The 27,758-nt window shown below is 40.7% G+C and overlaps 1 protein-coding gene across 2 annotated transcripts in view; it reads right to left on the minus strand.

The window, feature by feature from the left end:
- The window catches only part of LOC123504538 (AF4/FMR2 family member lilli-like), a 126,091-nt gene that overhangs the window by 25,204 nt on the left and 73,129 nt on the right, over positions 1–27,758 (minus strand). For both annotated transcript variants that reach the window (XM_045255123.1, XM_045255124.1), the window contains exon 2: positions 14,269–14,687. In XM_045255123.1, the coding sequence (XP_045111058.1) occupies positions 14,269–14,678 (410 nt within the window). In that variant the 5' untranslated portion in view covers positions 14,679–14,687. The remainder of the gene's footprint in view (positions 1–14,268; positions 14,688–27,758) is intronic.

Here is a 27,758-nt window from a genome sequence, read left to right on the forward strand (position 1 = left end):
CCCCAACTCACTCGAGACTTCTGGCATCTGGCTAAAAACTTTACTTCTTTCTTACCTCCTTTATTTCATCCTGATGCCACAACTGGCATCACATCTGTCTAAATAATGCAGAACTCTTCAGGATAAGCCCAGAGCCAGCCATATATCTGGGTGACCGTCAACGACACACAGAAGGAGGGGAAGTCGGCCAGGATACAAGTGGTACCAGACGCAGGGGCTCAAGCGTGTGTGGCGAGGTCAGGCCTGCTGGCAACGTTGGGCATCGAGACGGCGTCACTAGCGCGCCCCGGCAATCTGCGCGACGTAACAAATGTGAGCCTCAAGCCCATGGGCGCATTCTCTTGCATCATGCGACATGGCAAAAAGGCAACAACACAAGACGTCTTTGTCATGAAGACCGTCTTCCGGTGTTACATCTCCTTACAAGCTTGCAAGGATCTGAGATTGGTACACGCTGACTTCCCACACTAACCTGTAACTGTGGCATCTGCCGACGTCGACAACACTGTTGCCCCCCACACCAGCTGATAGTACGCCTCCGCGACCTGCGGCTATCCCTTTCCCGGCTCTGGAAGAGAACACTTCACGACTGGAGGAGTGGCTTCTCCACCACTTTTCTGGGCCAACATTTAACACCGATAGAAGCCCTCTGCCAGTAATGGAAGGCGAGCCGCACGTCATCCACCTACTCTCAGGCGCCAAACCCCACGCCTGCCACGTACCAGCTTAGATTTCGAGACACTGGGAGGCGGAGGTGAAGAGGCAGCTGGATGAGGATGTAAGAAAAGGGATTCTAGAGCCAGTACCAATGGGAGAACCGACAGAATGGTGTGCCAGAATGGTGATGGTCCCTAAAAAGTCGACCCAACTGAGACAACATCGACTACCAGAAGCTCAACATGGCCTGCAGGAGAGAGACCCACCACAGTCCCACACCGTTAGATATGGTGTCAGGCATCCCCCATCGCACTTACAAGACCACCGCTGATGTACACTGGGGGTTTCACTAAGTAGAACAGCATGAAGATATCAGGAAACTCACCACATTTATTACCCCGTGAGGTCTACACCAGAAGATTTGACATCGCCATCGCGAGGATCCCGAGAAAGTTCAAGTGTGTAGACTGTAGATGATACCCTGCTGTTTGATTTAAGTGTGAAGGATGCTTTCTGGCACACTTATGATTTTCTAGAAACATGTGCCATGAAGGGCGTGACCTTGAAGCCAGAAAAATTCAAGTTCTGCAGGAGGCAGGTGGACTTTGTTGAATTTCACGTAGGGTGGGACACCTAAAAGCCCACAGAAGACAGGCTGGCTGCTTTGACATTCGCTCCTGGCACGGTTTTGTTAACCAGCTGGCGCCCTTCCTGCCCACTGCACCAATCATGGAGCCATTCAGGGAGTTTCTACGTAAACCATAGGGAAAGAAAGTCAACTGGGACGTCAACCAGCAGAACTTTGAACGGGCAAAGGAAGTAATCTACAAACTGGCGAAGGAGGGCCTGACGTTCTACGACAAGGATAGACCTACTGTAGTGGCGACGGACTGGAGCAAAGTGGTCATTGGCTTCGTGGTTCTGCAGCAGCACTGATTCTGTCCCATGAAAGAAGCCTACTTCTGCTGCAAAAGTGGGTGGCACTTGGCATTGTGTGGCAGCCGTCACCTGACACCTGTGGAGACAGGCTACGCGCCCGTGGCGGGAGAGGCTTTAGCTGTCGCATGGTGCCTTCGCAAAGCCTGCCTATTCCTCCTTGGGTGCCCCAATCTTCTCATCATAGCTGACCATCGTCCGCTGGTGAAGCTCTTGGGGTACGGAGCTGAAGGACGTAGTTAACGCAAGACTGTTTGCCCTGAAAGAGAAGATCCTGCAGTATAGATTTCAGATAAAATACTTGCCCAGCAAGCGCAACCACGCCGCAGATTTCCTGTCTCGTTACCCAGCACTCTGCGCACCACCAAACGTTGTGGATGAAGAGCAGGCCAGCGTAATAGAGGTCGTAGTGGCTGCCGCGATTGTGGCAGCACTCTACAGTGTCAAGCAGATAATCATGGATAGTGTGACAGTGCTGCAAGCGGCCGCTGATGACCCAGACTATCAGCTACTCGTCACGAAGGTAACAGCAGGAGACTGGAACCCACACCGGGCGCAAGAGAGAGAGAGAGAGAGAGAGAGAGAGAGAGAGAGAGAGAGAGAGAGAGAGAGAACCTTTCACTGCAACATATCCAAGCGCTCTGTTCATGATGGAGACTCGAGGCATACTGCCAGTGCCAGCAAGGTACATACAATATTTTTTTCCTGGGTGGTACACGATTTCATGAGGGACACGGTTCTACGCTACACTGGTGTAGCAGTTACAAGTGAAGTCCCGGGTAGAAGTGAAGTCTTTTTCAAACATAACGTACTGCACCACTCAGTCGGGTCTGAGAGCCCGTGACGTGCGGAGGGTGATGTTATTAATCTAATACAGAGCAGAATGGCTGTGAATACATATGCGGGCTGCCGACCATGATGATATTAATGAAAAGAGTAAGGAGAGGAAACTGAGGAGATGCGAATATAACCAATAATAACGCACTTAGATCGAGTACTGGAAATATATATATATATATATATATATATATATATATATATATATATATATATATATATATATATATATATATATATATAATGTGTGTGTATAGAGAAATCTGAAGTAATAACTGAGTCCAACAGTTAAAGGATTTGACTCGTTGCCTTCACTTATGATATCCTATTCATAACGTTTATAAATGATAAAATATAGATTCTCTCTCTCTCTCTCTCTCTCTCTCTCTCTCTCTCGATATTAATAGCAACATGTTAGGTTGAGCCAAGGCCCCCGAGGGTAAATAACACGGGACCTCGGCCAGAGGGTGAAAAGGTCTCTGACATGGGCAAAACCAATGGAAACTTTGGAATATTCATAATTTCAACTGCATTACTTCGATTATAATATTATATATTATATTATTACTTGATAGCTAACTAGCTAGGTCTGTAATGTACGTAGGCCTATATAGTGTTTCATGAGAAGCCGTTATTAATTACTTCACAAAGGTAGTATATTTAGTTCAATAAAGACAATTAATTTCAAATAATTAACTTATTTAAAAGTTCCTTTTCTTCAAAGATTTTCAGACCGAAACAGACACATATTTGGGGAACTGCGGTCACAACAATCCATTCCCCTCGAAGGCGTGGGGTAAATTGAAGCTTACGTCTGGCAACTGCCGCGAGGAGTACTTCACTTCTAACTGCTATACCGGCACTTGCGGCCCGTGGTGGGTGCTTCGCGGGCTCTGGCAGGCACAATCGCCTCCACTTCCCCACCCGGGTCCCGCCCCGCCGCTCAGCAGGACACTGTGTCTCGCCCAACACGGCGTGGCAGACTATGACCCTGGCCTGTCCTCACAATGAAATGTGTGTTTGCGTGCATGTGTGCTTTTAATGAGAATTAATTTTGTTGTGAGTGTCCTCACCGTTACTTATGTAAGGATCTATGTTATTGTGTTCACAGAAGTCTCTGCTTTAGTTTCATTATTTTGTTGGATCCTACACCGTTCATTATGTATGTGAAATGCCCATTGTATTATCTTGGGAGGAAGATATAGGATATGTACAACATGTTGGGCCGGCCTCACCGGCAACACATCACCCCGCTGTACTCTGGGTAGTTGGCCTCGGGACTGTCAATAAAGCACATGTACTGACCACCTTGTTTCACTCGGCCCTCCTACACGTACCATAAATTTGATAACACCGTGTAACGAACAGTGTTACGCAAATTGTGATGTAAGATAAAAAAAAAAAAAAAAAAAAAATATATATATATATATATATATATATATATATATATATATATATATATATATATATATATATATATATATATATATATATATATATATATATATATATATATATATATATATGTATATATATATATATATATATATATATATATATATATATATATATATATATATATATATATGACGTGATTATAGAAACACATCGAACCATGAATGTAGGCTTTAATGGACATAAAGCGAGCCAGTACTGTAAAAATACAAACGTTACACGTTACAAATTACCCCGTAATGACACATAATAATTTAACTTGTTGAAAACAGTATAACAGTAATAAAATAATACAAGAGTAATACACACCTTATACGTTTAAGTGGTATGTCCGACAACCTAGCCTGGCCTGTGTGAGCGGCGGTCAGCGAGTGAAAACCGCTCCCTATCGTGGCCCACAAGTCAACTCGTAAAGTGCCAGTATAGGTGTCGAACCCATCTCAAGTAAGAACGTATAAACAAACGAGATAGTAACAAACTATTAATAACATAAACAAACGAAATAGTAACCATGACCACATTCATCCTCTACAGCATAATTAAATAAATATTCATGACGCTTCAAAACGATCAGGTGGACGTCTGATACGGGTAGGGTAACGCCTAGGTACTGGCGCTTCTTCAACGAGTTCCTGTTGGGGAAGAGGGGTAGAAGCAGTTTCAGGAGTAGATCCTTCTTGAGGAGACACGTCAGTAGATGCTACCTGAAGAGTAGTCACGTCACCTGCCTTAGAACCAGCAGGAGCCAGGTGTTTAACAGATACAGTGTCTTCTCTACCATCTGGATATCTGATGTGGGCGTACTGAGGATTTGCTTGTACAAGTTCGACTTCATCTGCTAGGGGGTCAGTCTTGCTTGTTCGTATGTGACGCCTCAACAGGACCGGACCAGGCTCACACAACCAAGATGGAATAGCAGTTCCTGTTGAAGAACGGCGAGCATAGTTAAAAAGACGTTCATGTGGAGTGGCATTAGTTGCAGTGCACAGTAGAGAACGTATTGAATGAAGGGCGTCTGGAAGGACAGTTTGCCAGTACTGAGTTGGTAGGCCCCGAGACTTCAAAGCAGCTGTAACGGTCCTCCATGTAGTCCCGTTGAACCGTTCAACCTGGCCATTACCTTGAGGGTTATATGGAGTTGTTCTATTGCAACCAATACCTTTGTTAACCAGAAAGTCTTGTATAGTGCCTCCAATGGCGCACACTTTCAATAACTGCGAGAGCCTCTTTCTCAACAGCAGCGTGAAGCTTCTCGGGTCCTTGAAGTGTTCGGGAGTAGAAGGCAACCGGACGTCCAGCTTGAGTGAGGACGGCGGCGATAGCAACATCCGAAGCATCCGTTTCCACTTCAAAAGGCAGCGATTCATCGATTGCCTTGACTACTGAAGATCCTATGTCCTCCTTGAGCTGCTGGAATGCTTTTTCTGCCTCTACAGTTACTGGAAAAGTAGTGGTGTTACTGAGAGGACGAATTTTGTCAGAGAAATTGTAAATCCATTGTGAATAATAAGCAAAAAGTCCAAGAGCACGACGAAGCGACTTCATATCCATGGGCAAGGGCAAGTCACGAAGAGGACGTAATCTTTCAGGATCGGGACGAATGAAGCCTTCCTCAATCACATAGCCAAGAATGCTAAGACTTCGGGTTGAAAATGTGCACTTCTCTTCATTGTAGCTCATGTTCCTCCTTGCAGCAGCTTCCAGGAATTTGGCGAGATTGTCATCATGTTCCTGTTGAGTCCTTCCACAAATGGTAACATCATCTAAATAAGCATACGTACCAACAAGCCCTTCCTCTTTAATCAGAGAGTCCATAGTCCTTTGGAAGCAAGCGACTCCATTCGTAATGCCAAATGGGATTCTTTTAAAATGATAAAGTTTACCTCCTGCCTCAAAAGCTGTATACGGCTTGTCTGAATCCCTAATAGCCACCTGGTGGTAAGCACTGCGTAGATCAATAGTGCTAAACACTCTGTACTGTGCAATCTTATTCACAGTTTCATCAATACGAGGGAGGGGGTAGCTATCAAGGAGAGTGAACTTATTGATAGTTTCAGAGTAGTCTATAGCCAGCCGTTTCTTATGGGACTCACCTCTCACAACAACCACCTGAGCACGCCACGGGGAGTTACTTGGCTCGATGATCCCTTCCTCTAACATTCTTTGGACTTCGCCTTCTATGAATTCACGATCTTCAGTGGAGTAGCGTCGAGATTTAGCTGCAATAGGATGGCAATCAACTGTAAGATTTGGAAACAATTGTGGAGAATTAACTTTTAGCACACCAAGTCCACAAATGACAAGTGGGGGTAGAGTACCCCCGTAGTTCAAGTGCACACTTTCATGAAGCTTCTGGAAATCTTGGCCAAGAATGACATCAGAACACAAGTTCGAGAGCACAGTCAGGCGTACATCTTCATAATACCGGCCGTTCACTTTGATGTTAACTTTGCAGACTCCAGACGTTTGAGCAGAAAAAGAAGTGGATGCCAGGGTCACAGAACTTTGAGATTGTTGCACTTTTAATGAGTGGCGTTTCACTAGATCCGGATGAATGAAGCTCCCTGCACTTCCACTATCAATTAGACCATCAGCTTCGATTCCATTGATAGAAACCCCAACGACTGCCTTGGACAGAACACTAGGTGCAATAGCACCAGTTACAGTAGCAAGCATAGCACCATTGTCAGGAGTCGCAGAAGCGCTTACACTGGAGCTCCGGCACACTTTCGAGAAGTGGCCTTTCTTTTGGCACTTATGACATATAGCCTCTCGAGCAGGACACTTTGAACGTGGATGCCGTAAAAAACCACAAAAGAAACACTTTGTCTTCGTAGCACTTGTAGCGATAATAGATTGATTCCACGTCACTACCTTTAGTAGACGTTTCATGTGTCGCACTCAAGAAGCGTGAGGACGGAGCACGACCAAAAGATTCAGAGTTTCTCTGCGCCGAATCAAGAGCTCGTGCCTGATCATACATAGTAGCAAGTTCAAGGGTTTTATTTTCCAAAAGGCGCTGCTGGATCGCTGTTGATTGTAGACCACTGATAAATGCATCTTCACAGTGCTGGTTTGCAGTTACTGCCTTATAATTACACTCCTTACTCATTATTTTCAAGGCACGAAAATACTCGTCTAAGGATTCGCCTGGTTCTTGACGGCGAGTCGCAAGACGGTGACGCGCAAACACCTCATTAGTTGGGTGCACAAACTGCGATTGTAGAGTAGTTAAGGCGTCATCGTAGGTACTACACTCAGAGATACTTTCATAGATTTTTGGCGATACAAAATTGATGAGGAGCCCGAATTTATTTAGATCCTCCTGGGAAAGGACAGCAATGAAGGTCTTGAAGGTCTGTAACCAGTGCCGCCACTCCTGTGCTGCCGCAGGAGAGTTAGGATCACAGTCCAACCTATCAGGCTTCAGCAGTCGCTCCATTCCGTCAAGGTTTTCGAGAACGTAGACACGTACCCTCGGATACTGGAGGCTTCAATTTTTGTCCATTAAAATGACGTGATTATGGAAACACATCGAACCATGAATGTAGGCTTTAATGGACATAAAGCGAGCCAGTACTGTAAAAATACAAACGTTACACGTTACAAATTACCCCGTAATGACAGATAATAATTTAACTTGTTGAAAACAGTAAAACAGTAATAGAATAATACAAGAGTAATACACACCTTATACGTTTAAGTAGTATGTCCGACAACCTAGCCTGGCCTGTGTGAGCGGCGGTCAGCGAGTGAAAACCGCTCCCTATCGTGGCCCACAAGTCAACTCGTAAAGTGCCAGTATAGGTGTCGAACCCATCTCAAGTAAAAACGTATAAACAAACGAGATAGTAACAAACTATTAATAACATATAAGCAAACGAGGTAGTAACCATCACCACAATATATATATATATATATATATATATATATATATATATATATATATATATATATATATATATATATATATATATATATATATACCTATGTACAAGTAGAGCGAGTTCAAGTGAAAGGTAAGAATTAGAGACAGGCTTATGCAACATTTTAGTCAAGCCTCCAAAACATCGTATGAATAAATTTCCTTGGAGTAGATACCATCCTGTTGTGTGCATAATTTCATTCTGAACACTGTGATATGTGTAGAATCTTCATAGTCATAATGCATGAATAAATAATGATAAGTGATTGGAGGTAACTCAGAGAGGCATGAAGTTAGCGGTGCTTTCTAAGTTTCATGTACACAAGCGCGAAATAGAATATTTTTTTTTTCAAAGACGATTTTCTACCATTTCTGAACATACCAGAGGGTCTTGGCCTATGTCATGCAATAAAGGTTTGTTTGAATATGTTGATTCTACTAAAAGCAAGATTTTGGGGATGGTGGCACTTACGATGTTATATATATATATATATATATATATATATATATATATATATATATATATATATATATATATATATATATATTATACAGGATTCCAGATACCGTTCGCCAATGTCGCCAAATGCGAAAAAAAAATTCAGTTGGCGCCTAGTAACACCCATACGGCGAAAAAGATGGCGTCTAGCTTTTAATCCTTAACGTATGGTGATCGTTTCGGGACGATTGTAGCGTCGCGTGCGGAGAGGCGAGGATCGTTCAAGGCACAGTCCAGATATACAAAGTCTTCCATCCGATTGGCTTATTTTGGTCTCGGTCGCGCATATACGTCACGTGAGCCCCAGTCAACGTTCGCCTGTGGCTCATGTGCTTGAATTTGAATTTTCTTTCACACCCCCCCTCACGAACCCCTTTTTGTGGATGTGTGAGCTAACCATTCTGCCCTGTTACTACGTATGGAACCTAGAAAACTAATTAGTAAGGCCCAAATCTCAGTTATTTGTGCCTCTGTGAGGGAAAATAAGTCAAATCAAGAAATTGCCGTGACCACTGGCATAGCTGTCAGAACTGTTCAACGTTGGACCAAAATTTATCGTGAGGGAGGAAGAGACGCTTCGTCACCACCTGAATGGCGTAAGCGCAGTGTTACCCAGAGAATTCTGAACATTATTCGAAGACAGTTTAAGGCCTAGCCTCGCATACACAGCAAAGAACTTAAAGCCAGCAACCCTTCTTTACTGGCTAGAGTGAGTGAAAGTACTGTGCAAAAATATGTGAAACTTATCTTACTTCACACATGGTTCACCTAACCAATAGACTAGCTACACAACACACATAGTAAAACACCCACATTCTTTGATGGCGTGGGGTTATTTTCCTTACTATGGTATTGGAAAATTAGTATTTTGCTTAAGAATGTTCGTATGAACCAAAATAACTACTTTGAGCTAATTCTGGATAAGTTAGATGAGTGTATGGAAAAGTGCAATGTAGGTATGGTTTTGTCTTTCTTTTTGTATTATGGCAGCAACGCACATCATAACTATTTGGTATTATAAAGAGAAAATAAAAAATGGTCTCAAGATGGCGAGGTCAGATTATGGCTTGGTGCACGGTTGCTTGGGCGCGTGTGAAGTGGGCAGAAGTCACGGTCTGACTGGCTCGATAGATCTTCAGGATCCATAGATCTTCGTGTCCTCTTTTGGATCCTTATGAGCGCTGGGGTAGTCCTGTGTGGGTATCACAGGTGTGGTAGCTGGCCGGCTTTGCTCGAAAAGGCACAAGTAAGGTGAAGGACAGCATGCTGCCACGAGGGGTGGACTCCTGAGGCCACCAAGAGGGTGGACAGATCGAGTTTTGTGATGGCCAGGGCGAGAAGCTGTGAGCGTAGTGCAGTATGTTGAGCGGAAGCGTGGGCATTGAAGCAGGAAATGTTCCATGGCCTCAGCGGTAGTCCTACACCAAGGGCAGAATTGGTCACGAGGCAGACGTAGGCGGTGCAAGTGAACACTGAGCGTGGTGTGGCCCAGGCGAAGGCGGGCGATGGCTGATTTGCCTTGCGCTCCTTCCCGTGACTGACTGACTGTTTGAATCTTGTAACGGCGCTCATCCTCTCCCGCTAATGGACCACCCTATCCCTCAGCCCCTTAATACCTGCGACCCGCGCGCCATCTGTTAGAAGTTAAGCTCTGTAATCAATTCCTCCAGCCCGCTCATTGAACCCGTATATCCTTATACTGTAGAATTCTTGATCTAGACCGTGGTTTAGAGATTTTTTCCGCAATAAACGTTTTGAAAATCTCCCCCCTCAGTATTGGTCCTGAGTGAGGCAAGTGGAGGTATCTGGTAACTTTTCTCGCTCACCTCCTCGAGCCTTGAGATATGTTTCCACACAATAGGTCATCTTTTTCCATTTCGAGGCGACATCTGGCAACCACCGTAACCAGGAGGGAAGAAACAGTTATCCGAGTGATGTTATGTCATTGTTACTCAGTAATGACGTTGAGGACAGTGATGAAAATGAAGACAGTGATTTTTTTATTGAGACTAAAGAAAGTGAAGACTCCAGTAGTGATTCTGATAGTGATCTGGGAGACAGACACCAATCCTCACAGCGACATTCATAAACCTCCTCACGTACTCCCCTTGAGCAATGCGCTCGTGTGTGTCATCCATGGTTGCCTCTACAGGACTGCGCTTGTCGGCCAAGTCACGTGAATCTCATTGCTAATAAGAGTTGCTAGATTCCAATTATTATAAAAATGCACAATACTTGTAATATGTTTCTTTTTCTTTTTCTGTTTTGCACATCATTTCATATATCTGAGTTTGCATTTTCATGACATGAAAGTGCAAAAGTTCCTACTTTTATATCAAATTCAAATGCCCAAAAGGAGAGAGAGAGAGAGAGAGAGAGAGAGAGAGAGAGAGAGAGAGAGAGAGAGAGAGAGAGAGAGAGAGAGAGCATGCATGCTGTTATCGGAGCTTGGGGGATTTTCTTAGCAGCGAGTACTGCCACGGGTTCGGGGAAAATTTTTTTATATGCAATAACTTTGCTCTCAGAAGTCATAACATGTTGAAAACTAGATCATTGTACTCAGAATAACACAAAAAATATGCTTTTGTAAGAAATAAAATCTTTTAGCATTTTTGACAGGTGTGATTTTTCTCCGCTGTAACAGATGGCAAGTAAATCAACTCTCCGTACTTTGAGGGTTAAAAATATCTGTGTGGCAAAGTGATTGATATAATCCTCAGATCGATCTGCAGTGAACAGCAAGGATCCCACACCGCTCATTATCACCACGTTGCTTCTCTCTGACGATCTCTTCACCGTCGAACGACCTTGACGTCATGGAAGCGAGCTATGTAGACAATACCTCCAATATCACGAGCATGTCGGCGAAGCGTGCCCGGACGACGCTGTTCGATTTCCTTCCCACTGGGTGGTCTAATAATGATAAAACAATATCAGAATCCAGTGAAATGAATAAAGAACAGCCGCCGCTGTCAAGTTCGGAGTCGGACTCCGAGATGAGCACAGTTCAAGATAATTCCCAGCCAGAGGAAGCCGCGCCCATTCAGACTGACAACGGCAACGCCCAGGTCCTAGCTTCGTCTACCAAGAAGAGAAAACGCCGCTAGAAAAAGCCGAACCATTGTGGTGATGCGTGATCATTCAAATATTCCTGGAGCCATGGAAGACTTTGGTTGAAATTTGACAAGCAAAGAAGGTATGCCTTACAGGGACTATTCATTGTAAACTACTTAATCCTCTACTCAAACAGATCAATGTTTACCGATTACCAAACACTTCGCGGGGTCCAAACAATCTGGTTCCTGGAAAATGCAGTTGGCTACACATTTGCTAAAATGGCTTCTTTAAAATGCTATTGGGAAAGCTGGAACCCTGTATATATATATATATATATATATATATATATATATATATATATATATATATATATATATATATATCATGTCATGGTTTTGGAGGCCACCGTGGTGCAGTGTGACCGCGCGCGCTTTTATGGGCCCCAGGGTTCTCAAGCGCACTGATTCGAATCCTGGCCATGGTCCGAGGTTAGGAAGGACATCCACTCGGGGTAACAGTTCCCAAATGCCAAAACCAAAGTCCACCTGACTCCTCTGTCAGGAGGCACCATCCTAGCCCCAATAAAATAAGGAAACCGGACGTAAAAACTAGGAAAACAAATTATGTCATGGCTTATAGCCCATACTTAAGAGTATGGGAAGCGCTGTCCAGCTTCCACCTATAAAAGGCATAGACAATTTTATTTATAGCGGTACCCATATTAGGGCCCATATCACCTGACTATGAAACAGATACGAAGCTATTGTTCATTAAGCATATACAACCCGAATTAAACAATCAACTAGTCGCGACTGAACTGCATATCTCATATCTCATGGTCCGGGAGTTTGTTTTTCTTTTCCTTTCCTAGTCTTCTTCGCATGTCAGCTCCTTATTTGGTGTCAGTAGTCCTGCTCCTGCCATTCCATACTGCATAAAAGTTGGTTTTCTATTACTTCTATCCTTGTTTTTAGATACTCTTCTTTCATTATATCGTTTTTTTTTCCACACATTTCTTATATATAGAGTCCAAGGAAATAAATGTCTTGAAACCTCACTCTAAAATGAGATCGTCATAGGAAGATGGAAATACAGAAACAAATTGGGAGTTTTAGACTTTACCACAGGAAGGTATGAATGACTGAGAGTATCGGTTAACTCTTGTAATAGAGAAGAAGATAGAACAGTCTATTGCAACGAGGCCGTAGGCGGATTGGAGGCATGCAATTAGCAAGATCTTAAGAGCAGTTGGTATAAACATAGCGATAGAAGAAAGCAGGAGAAGCAACACTGCAGCGGTGAGAAAGAGAGTGAAGACAGTCAGAAGAAAGGAATTGATGAGACGGAAAGCTTTTGATTCCATCTTATCTAATTAATAGTGTGTGATAGTACTATCCACACATGCGAAAAGGACTTACTCCATACATGCCATTATACTCGTACAGAGTTAACAGTTCAGAGTGAGAAAAACTGGCGGAGTGGCCTCAGAACACCTAATTTCATAGAAGCTGTTTTAGCAAAAGATAAGATGTGAAGTTTTCAATTATATATATATATATATATATATATATATATATATATATATATATATATATATATATATATATATATATATATATATATATATATATATATATATATATATATATATATATATATATATATATATATATATATATATATATATATATATATATATATATATATATATATATATATATATATATATATATATATATATATATATATATATATATATATATATATATATATATATATATATATATATATATATATATATATATATATATATATATATATATATATATATATATATATATATATATATATATATATATATATATATATATATATATATATATATATATATATATATATATATATATATATATATATATATATATATATATATATATATATATATATATATATATATATATATAAAGAGAGAGAGAGAGAGAGAGAGAGAGAGAGAGAGAGAGAGAGAGAGAGAGAGAGAGAGTAAAATCACCATGTCTATTCACTTTTACTTTTTTCTTTTTTATACCATGTGGGCTTTTCACGGGAATTTATGGGCTAAAGGGGATACTTATTAAGGGTACCTCCTATTTCAAAGCCCACCCGCTAGGAAACCGTTGCCCCGAGTGAGGAAGCCCAACCTACACTCAGACCGTAGACAGGATTCGAACCCGTGCGCTTGGAGACCCCTCGGATCCCAAAGCACTCATGGATCCACTGTACCACGGCGGCCGCCGTTACTTGTAACGTTTCGGGATAAGTAGTTCCATCTTCTGAGAAATGTGAGTGAAAACACACTGGATAAGTGTGGGACGTCCGCTCCACACGAGATCGGAATAAAAAGAGGTGCTGGGCACTTTATAACCTCCCAACTTATGTAGCTCTCACACAGTGCTGCTGCACACCTAAATATCCAAAAAAATCTTTAAACGAAGTAGATTCTAATATCGTAGTCAGTTTTATAGAGAAAATAAAATTAATAAAATTGTAAAATATCATGCAAATAGTAAAAAAAAACAAAAAAACAATGAACAAAGGATAGAATGTTGATAAGTTCAACTACGGAATTGCAGTTGGCTGGATGGATGATTCTTGTCTCTTAAGGTTCGGATTATATTAATAAATTTATAGATATAAACCTAATCAACTCCTTAGCTCTAATTATATATATATATATATATATATATATATATATATATATATATATATATATATATATATATATATATATATATATTCAATCAGTACCACTATTAAATGAAAAGTAGTAAAAAATGCAACTACTCAAACTATATAAAAATACATTAACAAGGCTGATTGGCTACAGTAACAATGAAAATAATGCACAAGCTTTACATCTTACCTCTGCTTTCTCTTTCCCACTTTCTTCTTGTCGTCGTCTCCAACATCTTTGGCCAAGTAAGGAATCTGAGCAGAGCCCGCCGAAGATATGTATTCTGCATCTGAGTTAGACCGGTATGATGTGCCTTTGGAGTTTTCGTATTCGACCTTTGCCGTTCGGATACTATATCGTGAAGAGAGGGATGGGCAACTGTCTTGACTATTGTACACAGGAGAACTTTGTCTATTGGAAAAAGATGGGAAGAGACAGTCGCCTGAAGAATGCCCAAGGAAATCCTGGGAGAAAGAGAAGCCATTTCTTCCTCTACTGGTGACATTTTGCTCAGGAACCATACTCTCTTCCTGTGTCTCCGTTAAGTTTAGTCTTTGTGATCCATTAAAAAAGTCTCTCTTCTTAGGCGCCGACGCCATGCTGACAACCTAAGGAATAGAAAATAATAAACACACACACACACACACACACACACACACACACACATAAAATGTGTGTGTGAGAGAGAGAGAGAGAGAGAGAGAGAGAGAGAGAGAGAGAGAATGCTGCGATAGTGGAATTACACACGCTTTTGGGTTTGGTTCCTTCCCACGGCCCAAGTGTAGGATGGACTTCCTTACTCGGTTCCCTAACTGGTGGGCTTTCACATAGGAAGTATCCAATATAAAGGCGGGTTCACATGTGTCAATATACGACTGAAATTGCAAGTAAGGCAGAGTTTCCGACTGAATATCGGTGTCTAGTGACTGAAGAAATCAGTCGCAAAACCAGACCAACATGTTGGTCTCGTTCAGTCGATTTGCGACTTTGCATATGTTGTGACGTCACGGAGAAAAATTTGAAAATGTGCTGTCCAGATGTAGAGATGTTTGAGTTGAGGGAAAAAGAGCACATCTGGGATCCTAATAACGCAAATCAGGATTCGTTGAGATAGCTACCACTCTCTAAAAACTATTTCTCTCTATGCACAATGGATGTTGTTAGAGGTGAGGATTGAATACTTGAGATTAATTACTTTGAGCGTCACCGGAGAAAAACATCTTGTTGAGAGCTATTTATTTACATTAATTTCCCGCCAATTATCCGATAATTGCCAGTCGTTATGTGTGAACGTGTTCCGACTAGAAGAGCTCAAACAGAGTCAGGTTTTAGCAAACACTTCCAAAGACCTCTCTCATGCGTTTGCTCCCGTTTGGCAAACGCTTTTCAGCCAATCACCATACAGTAACTCCATCAACACCAACATATAAGATTACAAAGGAGTTATATTTTGAATAAAACTTGATAATAAAAGAAGTTTGAGCCATGGAAGTGGGTACTATAAATAAAGATTTAAGTTTTCATAGTGTGGCATACTAGAAAGAACCAGAATTAAACATACAGTACGTGTACGTACAGTGTGAAGTAAGCTAATGAATTGGTGGTAGTTAGTCACATGTAGTATTTATCCGATCTTGCTGTGGATGTTGTCTGATTCCATGCTTCTAATCGTGAATTCAACATAACAATGAAGTTATTTTTTATTATAAAGTGTCAGGGAGGCGGTGGCGTAGTGGATAAGGTCGTGAGCGTGGGATCAGGCAGATGTTTACGCGTAGCTTCGAATCCCACCACGTACAGCCTTAATGATATCAAGGTTCTAGGTGGTTACACCCAAGATGAGCTTGGGTGATAATATAGGCCCCAATATGGGTACCACTAATGGGCGGAACCTGAACAGCGTTTCCTACACACTTCAAGTGAGCCTACAGGCGCTATAAGCCTTAACATAAAAAAAAAAATAAATAAAATAATAATAATAAAATAAATAAATAAATAAATAAAAAAGAAAAGGATAAGATAAGACTGCTGCAAATCCATAAAATATAGAACAATAGATGATGGCAAAATACATCATCTGCTAAAAAAATGCGGTAATTAAATAATACAGGTGCCAAAAAGCCCCAGCCATATGTTCCCAAAGGAACACCTTCATAAAACCAGCCTGCGCAGATAAAACATTGTACATCTTCCAAGGAATGAAGACACAATGCCTTTTTTTTTTAAGTATTGGGTTGCTCGCCCTCGACATATACAAAGGATGAAGCACTAGTGGCCTATATTACTCCTCATTAGGGAATAAATCTTCAAACTCCTCCATCCTACTGCTATGTTTACATCTTGACTACAGGGCTCGCTCCACCGACTGATGCATACGATAACTTCTCCCAGGGATTGATTAACATCACAGTCGTCTGGCAGCACCGAAGGTGACCTGTTCTGTGCGGACACAAGAACGTTTGTCTTTCCCTTACAAATATTGAAAATACCTTTTGTAGCCACGTCCAGGTTCTCTAATGACTCACAGGGTGGTTTGATTTTACTGAACACAGTAGGGTAGAGGAAAAGTATTTCCTCTGACAGATTGTCGTTGTGTTGAGCCTCTGACGTTATGACAAGTAACACACTTTGCAATATGCTTGGACACAAGGGATGATCCTCCAATTATCCAGTATCCACATGATCTAATTTCATTTAAAGTTATGCCCCTGCCTTGATGATTTGTCCTTTTATGGTGGTGGCATATTATCAGATCAGTTATGTGGGAAACTTTGAAGAGGATCACTGTGTGTTTAGATGCACTTTCTAAATTGGCAAGCCTAAATCTTCCTCCTCCTCTCAAGATACCATGCTCATCAATGAAAGGATCTAGCTTGTATAGAGAACTGGTCTTGTCTATCACCTTGACTCTTTTACCATTGTTCCCTTTAACTAGTGACTTATGCTTTGTGGTTGATTTCAGTACATTTATTTCAGCTTGGAATGCCTTCACTTGTAGTTTGCTTTATAAATCCCTTTCTGCTTCTTCAGCTTCTGCTACATTCACTGGCACATATTTCTTGTCTTTCCCTTTGTTACTGCCACTGTCCTTTCCTTTGAAGTTCTTTAGCAGCTTAAGGCATACAGCAACTGCCCTCTTTGCTTTGAACCAATCAGAAAAATATTCTAATCTTTGCAATATACTCAGTGGCTGTTGTGCTACAGCATGGCATACAACTTTCTTCACTTCAGGATCATTTTCATTTATGACCTTGTACTGGAGATGACTGTTATCTAGTTCACTATTTTGCCAAAGAAATTCAGGGCCATTCCACCAGATCTGACTTTTACAAAGTCCTTCTGCAGTCATGCCTCTAGATGCATGATCTGCTGGGTGGTTCTGAGTTTCTACAAATCTCCATTGATCTGGTGAGGTGTAGTCCTTAATTACTTGTTCTCTATTTGCAACATACACATGAAATCTCTTTGAATAATTTGCAATGTAACCAAGAACTACTTTGCTATCTGTCCAGAATATTTCCTGAATGTTCTTTTATTCCAGTTCTTCCTTTAGGAGTTTGTGAATCTTAACTGACACCACTGCTGCTGTTAGTTCAAGTCTAGGAATTGTTATGGTTTTCAGGGGTGTTACTCTTGACTTTGCCATTATTAATGCACAGTGAATGTGGCCAGTCTTGCTAATCAACCTAATATATGAGCACTGGCCGTAACCCTCTTGGCATGCATCAGAGAAGTGATGAAGCTCAACTCTTTCTATTTCATCAAAGTCTTTAGGTTTGTAACATCTTGGTATCCTGAGGTGATTTAGTTTGTGCAATTCAGTTCTCCACTTCATCCATTTAGGCTGAACATTATCAGGCACCTCATCATCCCAATCAACATCATTTTTACATAATTCCTGTAGAATTTGTTTTCCTTTAAGTATGAGAGGTGACACTAGACCTAATGGGTCATATATGGAGCTTACAGTTGACAGAATGCCTCTCCTAGTGAGTGGCCTGTCTTTCAGCTTTATCCTGAATTGAAACATATCAGATTCTATACACCATTCAACTCCCAGAGTTCTTTCTATGGGCAGTGTGTCTTATTCTTATTAAAGTCAAGATCTTTAACTCCCTCTGCCCTCTCATGAGAAGTTGCAGCCAGTACATCTTTGTTGTTTGACAAGAACTTATGAAGATTAAAACCTTCCTTTTTACATAATTCTTTGCTCTTCTCAATGAGTGACAGCTTCCTTCTTGGTTGCTACTGACTTTAAACTGTCATCAGCATAAAAGTTATTCTTTACAAACTTAGCTGCATCAGATGTACCCTCATAGTCATCTGCAGCTTTCTCTAGTGCAAAGTTTGCAACACTTGAAGATGATCAAACGCCAAACAAGTGAGCTGTCATTCTATCTTCAACTATTTCATCCTTAAAATTACATTTTTCCACCACAGGAGTCTTAACATGTCTCTGTATTGTGTGTTTTCCTTCACTTGATGGTACATTGCTTCTATGTCACATACAAGTGCAATATTCTCCTGCCTAAACCTACATAACACTCCAACAAGTTTGTTAGTAAGGTCTGGGCCTTGCATCAAGTGACTGTTTAGAGACTGGTTCCTCTAGTTTGCACTGCAATCAAATTTGACTTAATTTATTTGGCCTTTTTGGATGATAGACTCCATGATGTGGGATGTACCAGACCTTACCATCATTCCTAACTAAATCTTGTGTCAGTACAACTTCTGCATAACCTTTGGTAATCATGTCGTCTATGAACATTTTATAATCACTATTGTGTTGATCGTCTTTCTCAAGCTTAGCCTTTAATTTCTCAAGTCTTTGTTGAGCCAGCATTTTGTTGTTTGGAAGCTTGACATTATCATCTTTAAGAAGAAGGGGAACTCATAATGCCCATCCTCCAGCTGATGAACTCCTTCTTTCATCTTATTCATAATTTTATCTTTGTATGATAGTGATAGTGGAGTGTCAGCTGTCTTTCTATCATTGAAGTCAAGTTCAAACATGTCTCTCACCTGAGAAGGACTAATCACTTCTTTAGTTTTAGTTGGAACAACCATTAATTGTGTGGATGTCAAGTGACACCGTTGGCCCTTTAACACCCAATTCATTTAAGGTGCCTTCCTTGATGAATGAAGCATTTGACTGCTCATCTAACAAAGCATACACTAAGACTTTGTGTTCTTCATTACTGACATGGTGGAGCCACACAGGGACTATCATGCTGTGCATGTCATGTGTTACTGACTCAGTCACTTTAACCTTATTTGTTACAACAGCTTTGGGTGTTTTATCACCTTTGGGCTGAGTGGTTTGTTCCACCACCTCTTGGCTCTCTCATTTTACCATATCATTATTATGGAGAGCTGTGGGATGGTATCTCTGACACACTTTACATGTTTTCTTTCTCCTACAATACATCTTTTTATGACCCAGCTTTAGACATCCTGTACACAACTTTCGTTCCCTGGCAAAGGTGTATCTAGTATTACTGTCAAGTTTAGCAAACTCCTTACAATCATCTAAGTCATGGTCCTTTGTACAATAGTGACAGATCTGTCCTTTTCCTTCCTGCTCCTTGGGAGATTGTTTGTTGGCTTGTACATTTACCTCACTCTGAAAGAACACACAGGTTTTTCTTCATTTGCTTTAGACATGAAAGTCTTACTCCCTTTATACTTTGTTGTAGTGTTTGATTCCCTTGGTTTCCATCTGAATACCCTTGTTCCATTTCTATTCTAACTACATTCTTCAGCACTTATTGCACTATCAGAAACAAAAGGATTGCTTGCTTTCTTTGCTTCCAGCTGAATAAAGTCACCTAGCCTTTCAAAGGGTGGGTGGTGGTCCTTTCCGCTACGAGGGGTGTTACTATTACTCTGATTATAATGTACCACTACCTCCCTCCATCTGTCAATTACCATATATGGGAGTTTTGTAAGCAGTTTCCTTTGCTCCCTTGGATCATCTAAAAATGACAAGAAGGAAATGCTTTTCTTTGCAGTCAGGCAACTGCAAGAAGTCTGAAAATGCTACTAAAGCTTGTCCAACCCTTTAACCTTTTTGTGTAAACATCAGCTGCAATGCTTTCACCTCCAAATCTTCCCTAAAGAATATTCATTGCCTTTGTATAATTGTTACCTTTGGAATTAAGGTACATTAGCATCTTAGCATCTTTTGCTTCACCACTTGTATATTGATTTAAATAAGCAAGCTTTCCTTCACTACTAACTTTAGAATTTAAAAAAGGTTTCAAAATTCTTTACCTAAACTGGAAATTCCATAGGATCTCCATTAAAAATCTCTGATTCCATTGGAGAGTTCCACCTGGGATCAAACATGTTAGTTGCAAAGTTCCCCACAAGCTCACAAGCTGGGAAGGATCTAGACAATACAGTATTAACATTATTGCTAGGCATGCTGACATTATGAGTGGGTCCATGGAAACATGGTACAAAACTTTGAGCTGTAGGATTGAGATTCATTAATGGGGGTTCATTACTTATTTGTCTATCTGCATAACCACGTATCATCAATTCATTATCCTTATTACAAGAGAGAGAGAGGCCCCTTTAGGTCATGGAGTGTGACAGTGTTGTGAGGCAGGCATCAGTACTATGTTGATATGCAATTGCCTGTGCTTTTAATTAATTTTGTGACGATGTATTGTTGAAGGTGACTTTGCTTCCCTATACTTTCATCATCATTTGGAAGCTTTTGTTCTTCCTCTTCAACTAAGTTGATTGCATTAAGCTCTGCCTGGGCAATTGCTGGCTCTTTCTTTCTCTTCATCTGTGCTATCATTGCTTTTGTTCTTGCTAATGCAGCTTCTGTCTCTACCTTTTTCTTGATCTAATTCAGCTTCTGCTTCTACTAAGCTATTATGATACTCCATTCCCTTCTTAAGTCTGGCTACCTTTGCAGCTGCTTCTTTCATCCTCCTTTGCTCAGATGAATGTGATCCTTACCAGGAGGAGTGGCGAGTGGTGCCTTCTGTGCAAAAAGGAGAAAGGTCCTCAGGGCGTTTCAGCGAGTGTAAACGACAAATTCCTTCGCTGTGTTGAGAGAGAGAGAGAGAGAGAGAGAGAGAGAGAGAGAGAGAGAGAGAGAGAGAGAGAGAGAGAGAGAGAATGCAGGAGGCGACGAGGTGAGGGCAGATGATTCCCTGCCCGCAGGTAAGATTCTGGTGGTTGGTGACAGCCAGATGAGACATTTGGACTCGGTGTTTTGTGCTAAGGACAGGAAGCGGCGGACTAGAGTGTGCTTACCTGGTGCTCGAATCAAGAGAGTAAGTGCTCAGTTAGATATGTGCTTGGCGGACGGGACTACACACATTGTTTTATTCAGCGCGGGGGGAAATGAACTTTGCAAGGTAAGGAGTGAGTAGCTGTTTAGGACATTTAAGAAGGCTTTTGCTAAAATTAGGAATAAGGATTCAACCTCCATGGTATGCGGTATGTTGCCAAGGAGGGGACTGGAATGTGGATGGCTGTCCAGAGCTATTGCAATGAATTGTAGACTTGCAGATTACTGCAGGGCGTTCATCGATAACTGGGACCTCTTTTACGGCAAAGACACTTTGTATGCCAGGGATGGAGTGCATTTATTACTCCAAGGTGTTCGTGTTTTGGCTGGAACACTTGAAGACGAGTTAAATGCACTCCGGCGCTTTTTTCGCTAGTCAGGAGAGGGAGGGGGCATCGGTGATCCATAGGGATGAAAGAATAGTCCAATCTAGAAAAGTAACCAGCTTAGTAAATGCGAAGAATAGTTTAAATGTTTATTACACGAACTGTAGGAGTATTTTAAATAAGATAGATTTGCTGAGAGGAGCAACTTGTGTTGAAAATTTTGATATAATCGCATCAACAGAAACCTGGTTAGATATGTATTTAATCAGGAGGTGAAAATTGACGGTTATACACTTTTCATAAGAATAGGGAAAACAGAAAAGTGGGATGAGTGGCCTTGTACGTCAAGGACACTGCAATGTTGCATGAACAACAGAATTAAGACAGACAGCAAAACAGAGTCTGTGTGGGTAGATATTAAGGACGGGTCTCAATCAGTAGTAATGGGTTTAGTGTACAGGCGACCGAATGCTTCATACCAAATAAACTCTTCCCTATGGGAGGAGATGAATAGAGCAGCCAGGTACAATAAGGTATGTGTGGTAGGGGATTTAAACTACAGGAATGTTGATTGGAGCTTGATGGTGAGTAAGAGGGAAGCAGAAGAGTTTCTTAGGACCATTTAGGGTAATTTTTTAAAGCAAGTAATTTTAGAACCAACACGAGGAAATAATATTCTAGGTTTAATTGTGACAAACAGGAAGGAGGCAGTTACGCAGGTGGAGGTTGGTGGTCAGCTAGGTAACAACAATCACAAAGAAATACGTTATACACTGAAATGACATGAAACTTTTAGAAAAAACGAAAAATAGGAAAGTACCTGACTTCAGGAAGGCTAAGCTTAAGGCGGCGTCACACTAGCACTTTTTCCGTCGTCTCAGGCGATTTCCGTCGTCTTTTTACTCTTCCGTCAACTCTTTCCGTCGTCTTGAGTCAGACGGAACGCATCGTTTTCGTCTAGCGCCAATTTTTAGTCAAAATAAGAACTATGGTTTCTAATCAACACTTTTATTAAAAAAAAAAAAAAAAATTTTGTTAAACGGAAGAATGCTATTATCATGACATGAAATTTAAATGAGTTGATGAATATATATTTGTATACATATTTTTTTTCTTCTAGCCTAGCAATGAAAAGTTCCTCAGTTGTTTGTGTACATTTCAGGGAGTGCGAATGTGCGACGCTTTTGAATATTTCCAAGGCAACTTCCAAGTAGCTGGCCAAGATGAGCAGTGGACAAAACACACTGACGAATTTCTCATAGAGAGTATTAGAGGTCACCGTTGCCTTTGGGATCACAGAACAGCTGATTACATTATAAGGTGCAAAAAAGCCGCGGCTTGCTGGGTTGAATGAGGAGCCATGTTTGTTTACAATCGACAAGCGCGGCAAAGGCGGAAGCAAGCTTGTGTGTGACGGCCACCGTCTGCAAAAGTTGACAGTCGTCACAAAATTGACGGAAAAAGAAGACGGAAAAGTGCTAGTGTGACGCCGCCTAAAGTCAACTGAGGGTTGGTGAGATATATACCGACTTTTTAAATAAAATACATGAGGGTCAGATAACTAGCATTCCATATAAAACAATAAAGTCACAAAGCAATGACCCTAAATGGATGACAGACAGATTAAAGTATTGCATAGGGCAAGAAAGGAATATATATGAGGCTAAAGACAGGATATAAGGCTTTAAGGCCACTATACCATGAATTAGTAAGAACAGTTAAGAGATTAACGAGGAAAGCTAAACGTGAATATGAGTTGAGGGTAGCCAGCCATGCAAAGACGGATTTTTTCAATTATACAAGTTGAAAAGTAGAGAAGAAATAGGTCTCTTCTCTTAAGGACAGCAAATGGGGAGATGGTTAGTTCTGCAGAAGAGATTAGTAGAATTATGAACGAGTATTTTTTAACTGTCTTCACCCACGAAAACACACAGGAAATTCCAGATATCAAACAGATATTTAGGACAGAGGATAGTGAAAAGCTGACAGATATTCATATAACTAAGGTGATGGTAAAACAGGAGATAGATAAACTAAATAAATTCAAGTCACCAGGACCTGATGAAGTATATCCAAGGGTTCTAAAGGAATGCAAGGAAGTCGTCAGCGAGCCTCTAGCGGTACTTTTTAGGATGTCACTGGAATCAGGTGAGGTACCTACAATGTGGAGAGAAGCTAATGTGGTTCCCATATTTAAGAGTGGGAGATAAAACCCTGTCAGCTTAACTTCAATTGTGGGTAAATTAATGGAATCAATAATAGCGAAAAACATTAGGGAACAAACATGGTTTGATAAATCAAACACAACATGGATTTACGAAGGGAAAGTGGTGTCTTACAAACTTGTTAAGCTTTCATAGTAAGGTTTATGAGGCGGCAGATAAAGGTGATAATTATGACATTCTATACTTAGATTTCAGTAAAACCTTTGACAAGGTATCTCACCAGAGCCTCTTAAAAGGTTAAAGCACACGGTGTAGAGGGTAGAATATTAGGCTAGATTAAAGTGTGGTTAGACGACAGGCGACAGAGGATAGTAATTAATGGATCTAACTCCGAGTGGGGAGAAGTAGTTAATGGAGTGCCACAGGGCTCAGTTTTAGGGTCACTATTATTATTTCTAATATATATCAACGACTTGGATAGTTGAATTAATAGTGACACTAGTAAATTTGCGAACGACACAAACATAGGTAGATTAATCAGATCCGATTCGGATGCCATGGCTTTGCAGACAGACTTGGATAGGATGAAAGAATGGACAGATATATGGGAAATGCAGTTCAATATTAACAACTGTAGGGTACTGAGCGTAGGTAGAGATAATCCGAGCAATAGGTACACAATAGATAACGTGGCACTAGGAAGTTCCAAGTATGAGAAAGATTTAGGAATCATTGTTAGCTCCGAGCCCGGTACAAGGAAGCAATGTATCGAGGCCAGGAATAAGGCGAATAGAGTATTAGGACTCATATATAGAAGTTTTTAATTATATACCATGTGGGTTTTTCACGGGAATTTATGGGCTAAAGGGGATACTTTATTGGGTAACTCCTATCTCAAAGCCCACCCGCTAGGAAACCGTTGCCCCGAGTGAGGAAGCCCAACCTACACTCGGACCATGGACAGGATTCGAACCCGTGCATTTGGAGACCCCTCGGACCCCAAATCTTGCATGGTTCCACTGTACCACGGCAGGAGTCCTGAAATAATACTAAAATTATACTTGGTGCTGGTCAGGCCACATCTTGACTATGTGGTACAATTCTGGGAGGTGGTGGCGTTGTGGGTAAGGTGGTGAGCGTGGGATCGGACAGACGTCCACGCGTACGTTTGAATCCCACCACATACCACTTTGAAGCTATGCCATTTGTTGAGTGGTTTAAAGTTACCTACATGTCTCCATGATATCCAGGTTCTAGGAGATTACAACGAAGATACGATTCGGTGGTGATATGGACCCTAGTATGAGTACCACTATGAATAAAATTGCCTGCGCCACTAATGGGCGGAAGCTTAACAGCGATTCCAATACACTCTTCAAGTGTGCCTACAGGCGCTGTAGGCTGTAACATTAAAAGAAAAAAAATAGGAAAGATATAGCTCTGTTGGAGACAGTGCAAAGGAAGATGACAAAAACAATGCAGGGAATGAGGGATATTCCCTCTGAGGAGAGACTGAGAAAACTCAATCTGCATTCCTTAGAGAGACGTAGGTTAAGAGGAGACCTGATAGAAGTATCTAAGTGGTATAACGGTTTAAACAAAGGGGACATGAATGTAGTTCTTAGGATCAGTAGTGAGGACAGAACCAGAAATAATGGGTTTAAACTTGAAAAATTTAGGTTTAGGAAAGAAATGCGAAGTAACTGGTTTTCAAAAAGAGTGGTTGATGAGTGGAACGGTCTCAGTCAGAGCTGAGTCAATAGGGAGTTTTAAAAGGTTAGATAAGTTCATTGATGGGCATGCTAGATGGAATTAGGTACGAGGGACTGCCTCATATAGGCCTGGCGGCTTCTTGCAGCTTCCCTCTTTTCTTATGTTCTTAATGACTCACAGGGTGGTTTGCTTTTACTGATCGCAGCCATCATCGTAGGGTAGAGGAAAAGAAGTATTTCCCTTTGACAGTTTATTGATGATTTGACTGTAAGAACTGTGGATAAAGTTCTCACCAATTTCTAGAGTAATAACACTTTCAGAATGTTACACAAACTATAAAATATATATACAATCAATCTGGCGCACGGTGACATTTGGTATAAAAATATGATGTGTACCCGATTCACCGCTTTCCTGTGTCTTCTCATCGCGACGTCTATGGCGTGAGGCCCCAAGGCTGTATTGTCGGGAACTGCACTCACAAACAAGCGCGCATCGACATGATGCCTCATAAAACATTAAATACTAATGCTTAAGTGCTTTACATGTGTTTTCGTGCACATAGAATTATCAAACATTCATTTTATTGGAGCTGAATAATACCGTGATATATGTAAACCTTACGTGCAGTAACCTTTGATTCATGATGTTACTCAACTATATTACTCTAATTTTCTTACGTATTTCTCATACTTTAACCACATTTACATTTTGTTGTAAGGCTCATAGAGTAGAGCAGGACTAAGGACATGTATAACTTAGTGCTTCAGTTACAGTAAGATTCTCCACGCCTGTCTTAAAGTTATGTATGCTTCACACTTTCATCTCACCCATTTCATGAGCTTTTAGCTTTGAATATCACACAACAGATTTCGCAAAGAAGGAATAACGCAAGGGCTCAAAAACTGTTGATGACGTTTTCCATTGTAAATATAATAAAAGGTTATTAATAAAGCTTACTCGGTTTCTCAATCTTGAATATCTCTCTCCCACATGACTATTCTCGCCTTAAGAAGTCTCCTATTGACAATCGAGACAACTCTCTACTGATCCCAGCTTCGTCTTCTCCCACCATCCTCTTCGCACACGTAGAAATATGTGCAGGTTTCATACAGCCGGTAAATTCTCTTTGTTGCGGCTCCGGCCGCTTAAATGATTTTTATTGGCTTATCTTGCACAAGTTTAGGGTCCCTCCCTCCTCCTAGGTACGAAGCCTTCTATGGGCACATCGTTTCTCATTGAAGTGACCGACTCGGTTAAGTCTGCAGAATGGTCCAGTGGGAGAGATAACAGAGGGGAAATGGGGTTACCCATGCGTGGATCTACACATCACCTGAGTTTTCCGTTAGTGGAAATTTCCTGATTTCGTCTGCGGAAGTCCTCCTAAGCCACGTTCTTCCTTTGGGGGACGCTTCTGACCCAAAATATGTCAGGGAATATACTCTGCAGCAACAGCAACGTGTACAGGTTTCCTTAAGCCGATAAAAATAATTTAAAAGGCCAGAGCAGCGACAAAGAATATATATATATATATATATATATATATATATATATATATATATATATATATATATATATATATATATATATATATATATATATATATATATATATATATATATATATATATATATATATATATATATATGTATATATATATATATATATATATATATATATATATATATATATATATATATATATATATATATATATAAATATAATGTATATATATATATATATATATATATATATATATATATATATATATATATATATATATATATATATATAGAGTACAGAAGAGTGAAGACCCACAAAAGGACGGTTGTCTTCATTATATCCACTTCACAACGTTTCGGGAAAGTACATATCCCATCTTCAGGTACATAAAGGCACTGTAAAACCACACGTAAAACGTTAAAAAAATGACCAGACACAGTGGTCCTGCTATTTGTTCCTCCAACAGGTAAGTGGGGAGGGAGACTGGCTTACCAGTATTTATAGGGTCCTACTCACTAGATGGCAAAATGTGATTGGTTCACTAAGAATTTCCTATCCAATACAAAATATAGTACAAAATTCTAATGTCATAGCTAATGCAAAAAAAAAAAAAAAAAGAGAAAATTTAAAGGTATGATGTACAACAGTTAGTCTATTACA

Source organism: Portunus trituberculatus, chromosome 16, assembly GCF_017591435.1.
Source record: "Portunus trituberculatus isolate SZX2019 chromosome 16, ASM1759143v1, whole genome shotgun sequence".
NCBI lineage: Eukaryota > Metazoa > Arthropoda > Malacostraca > Decapoda > Portunidae > Portunus > Portunus trituberculatus.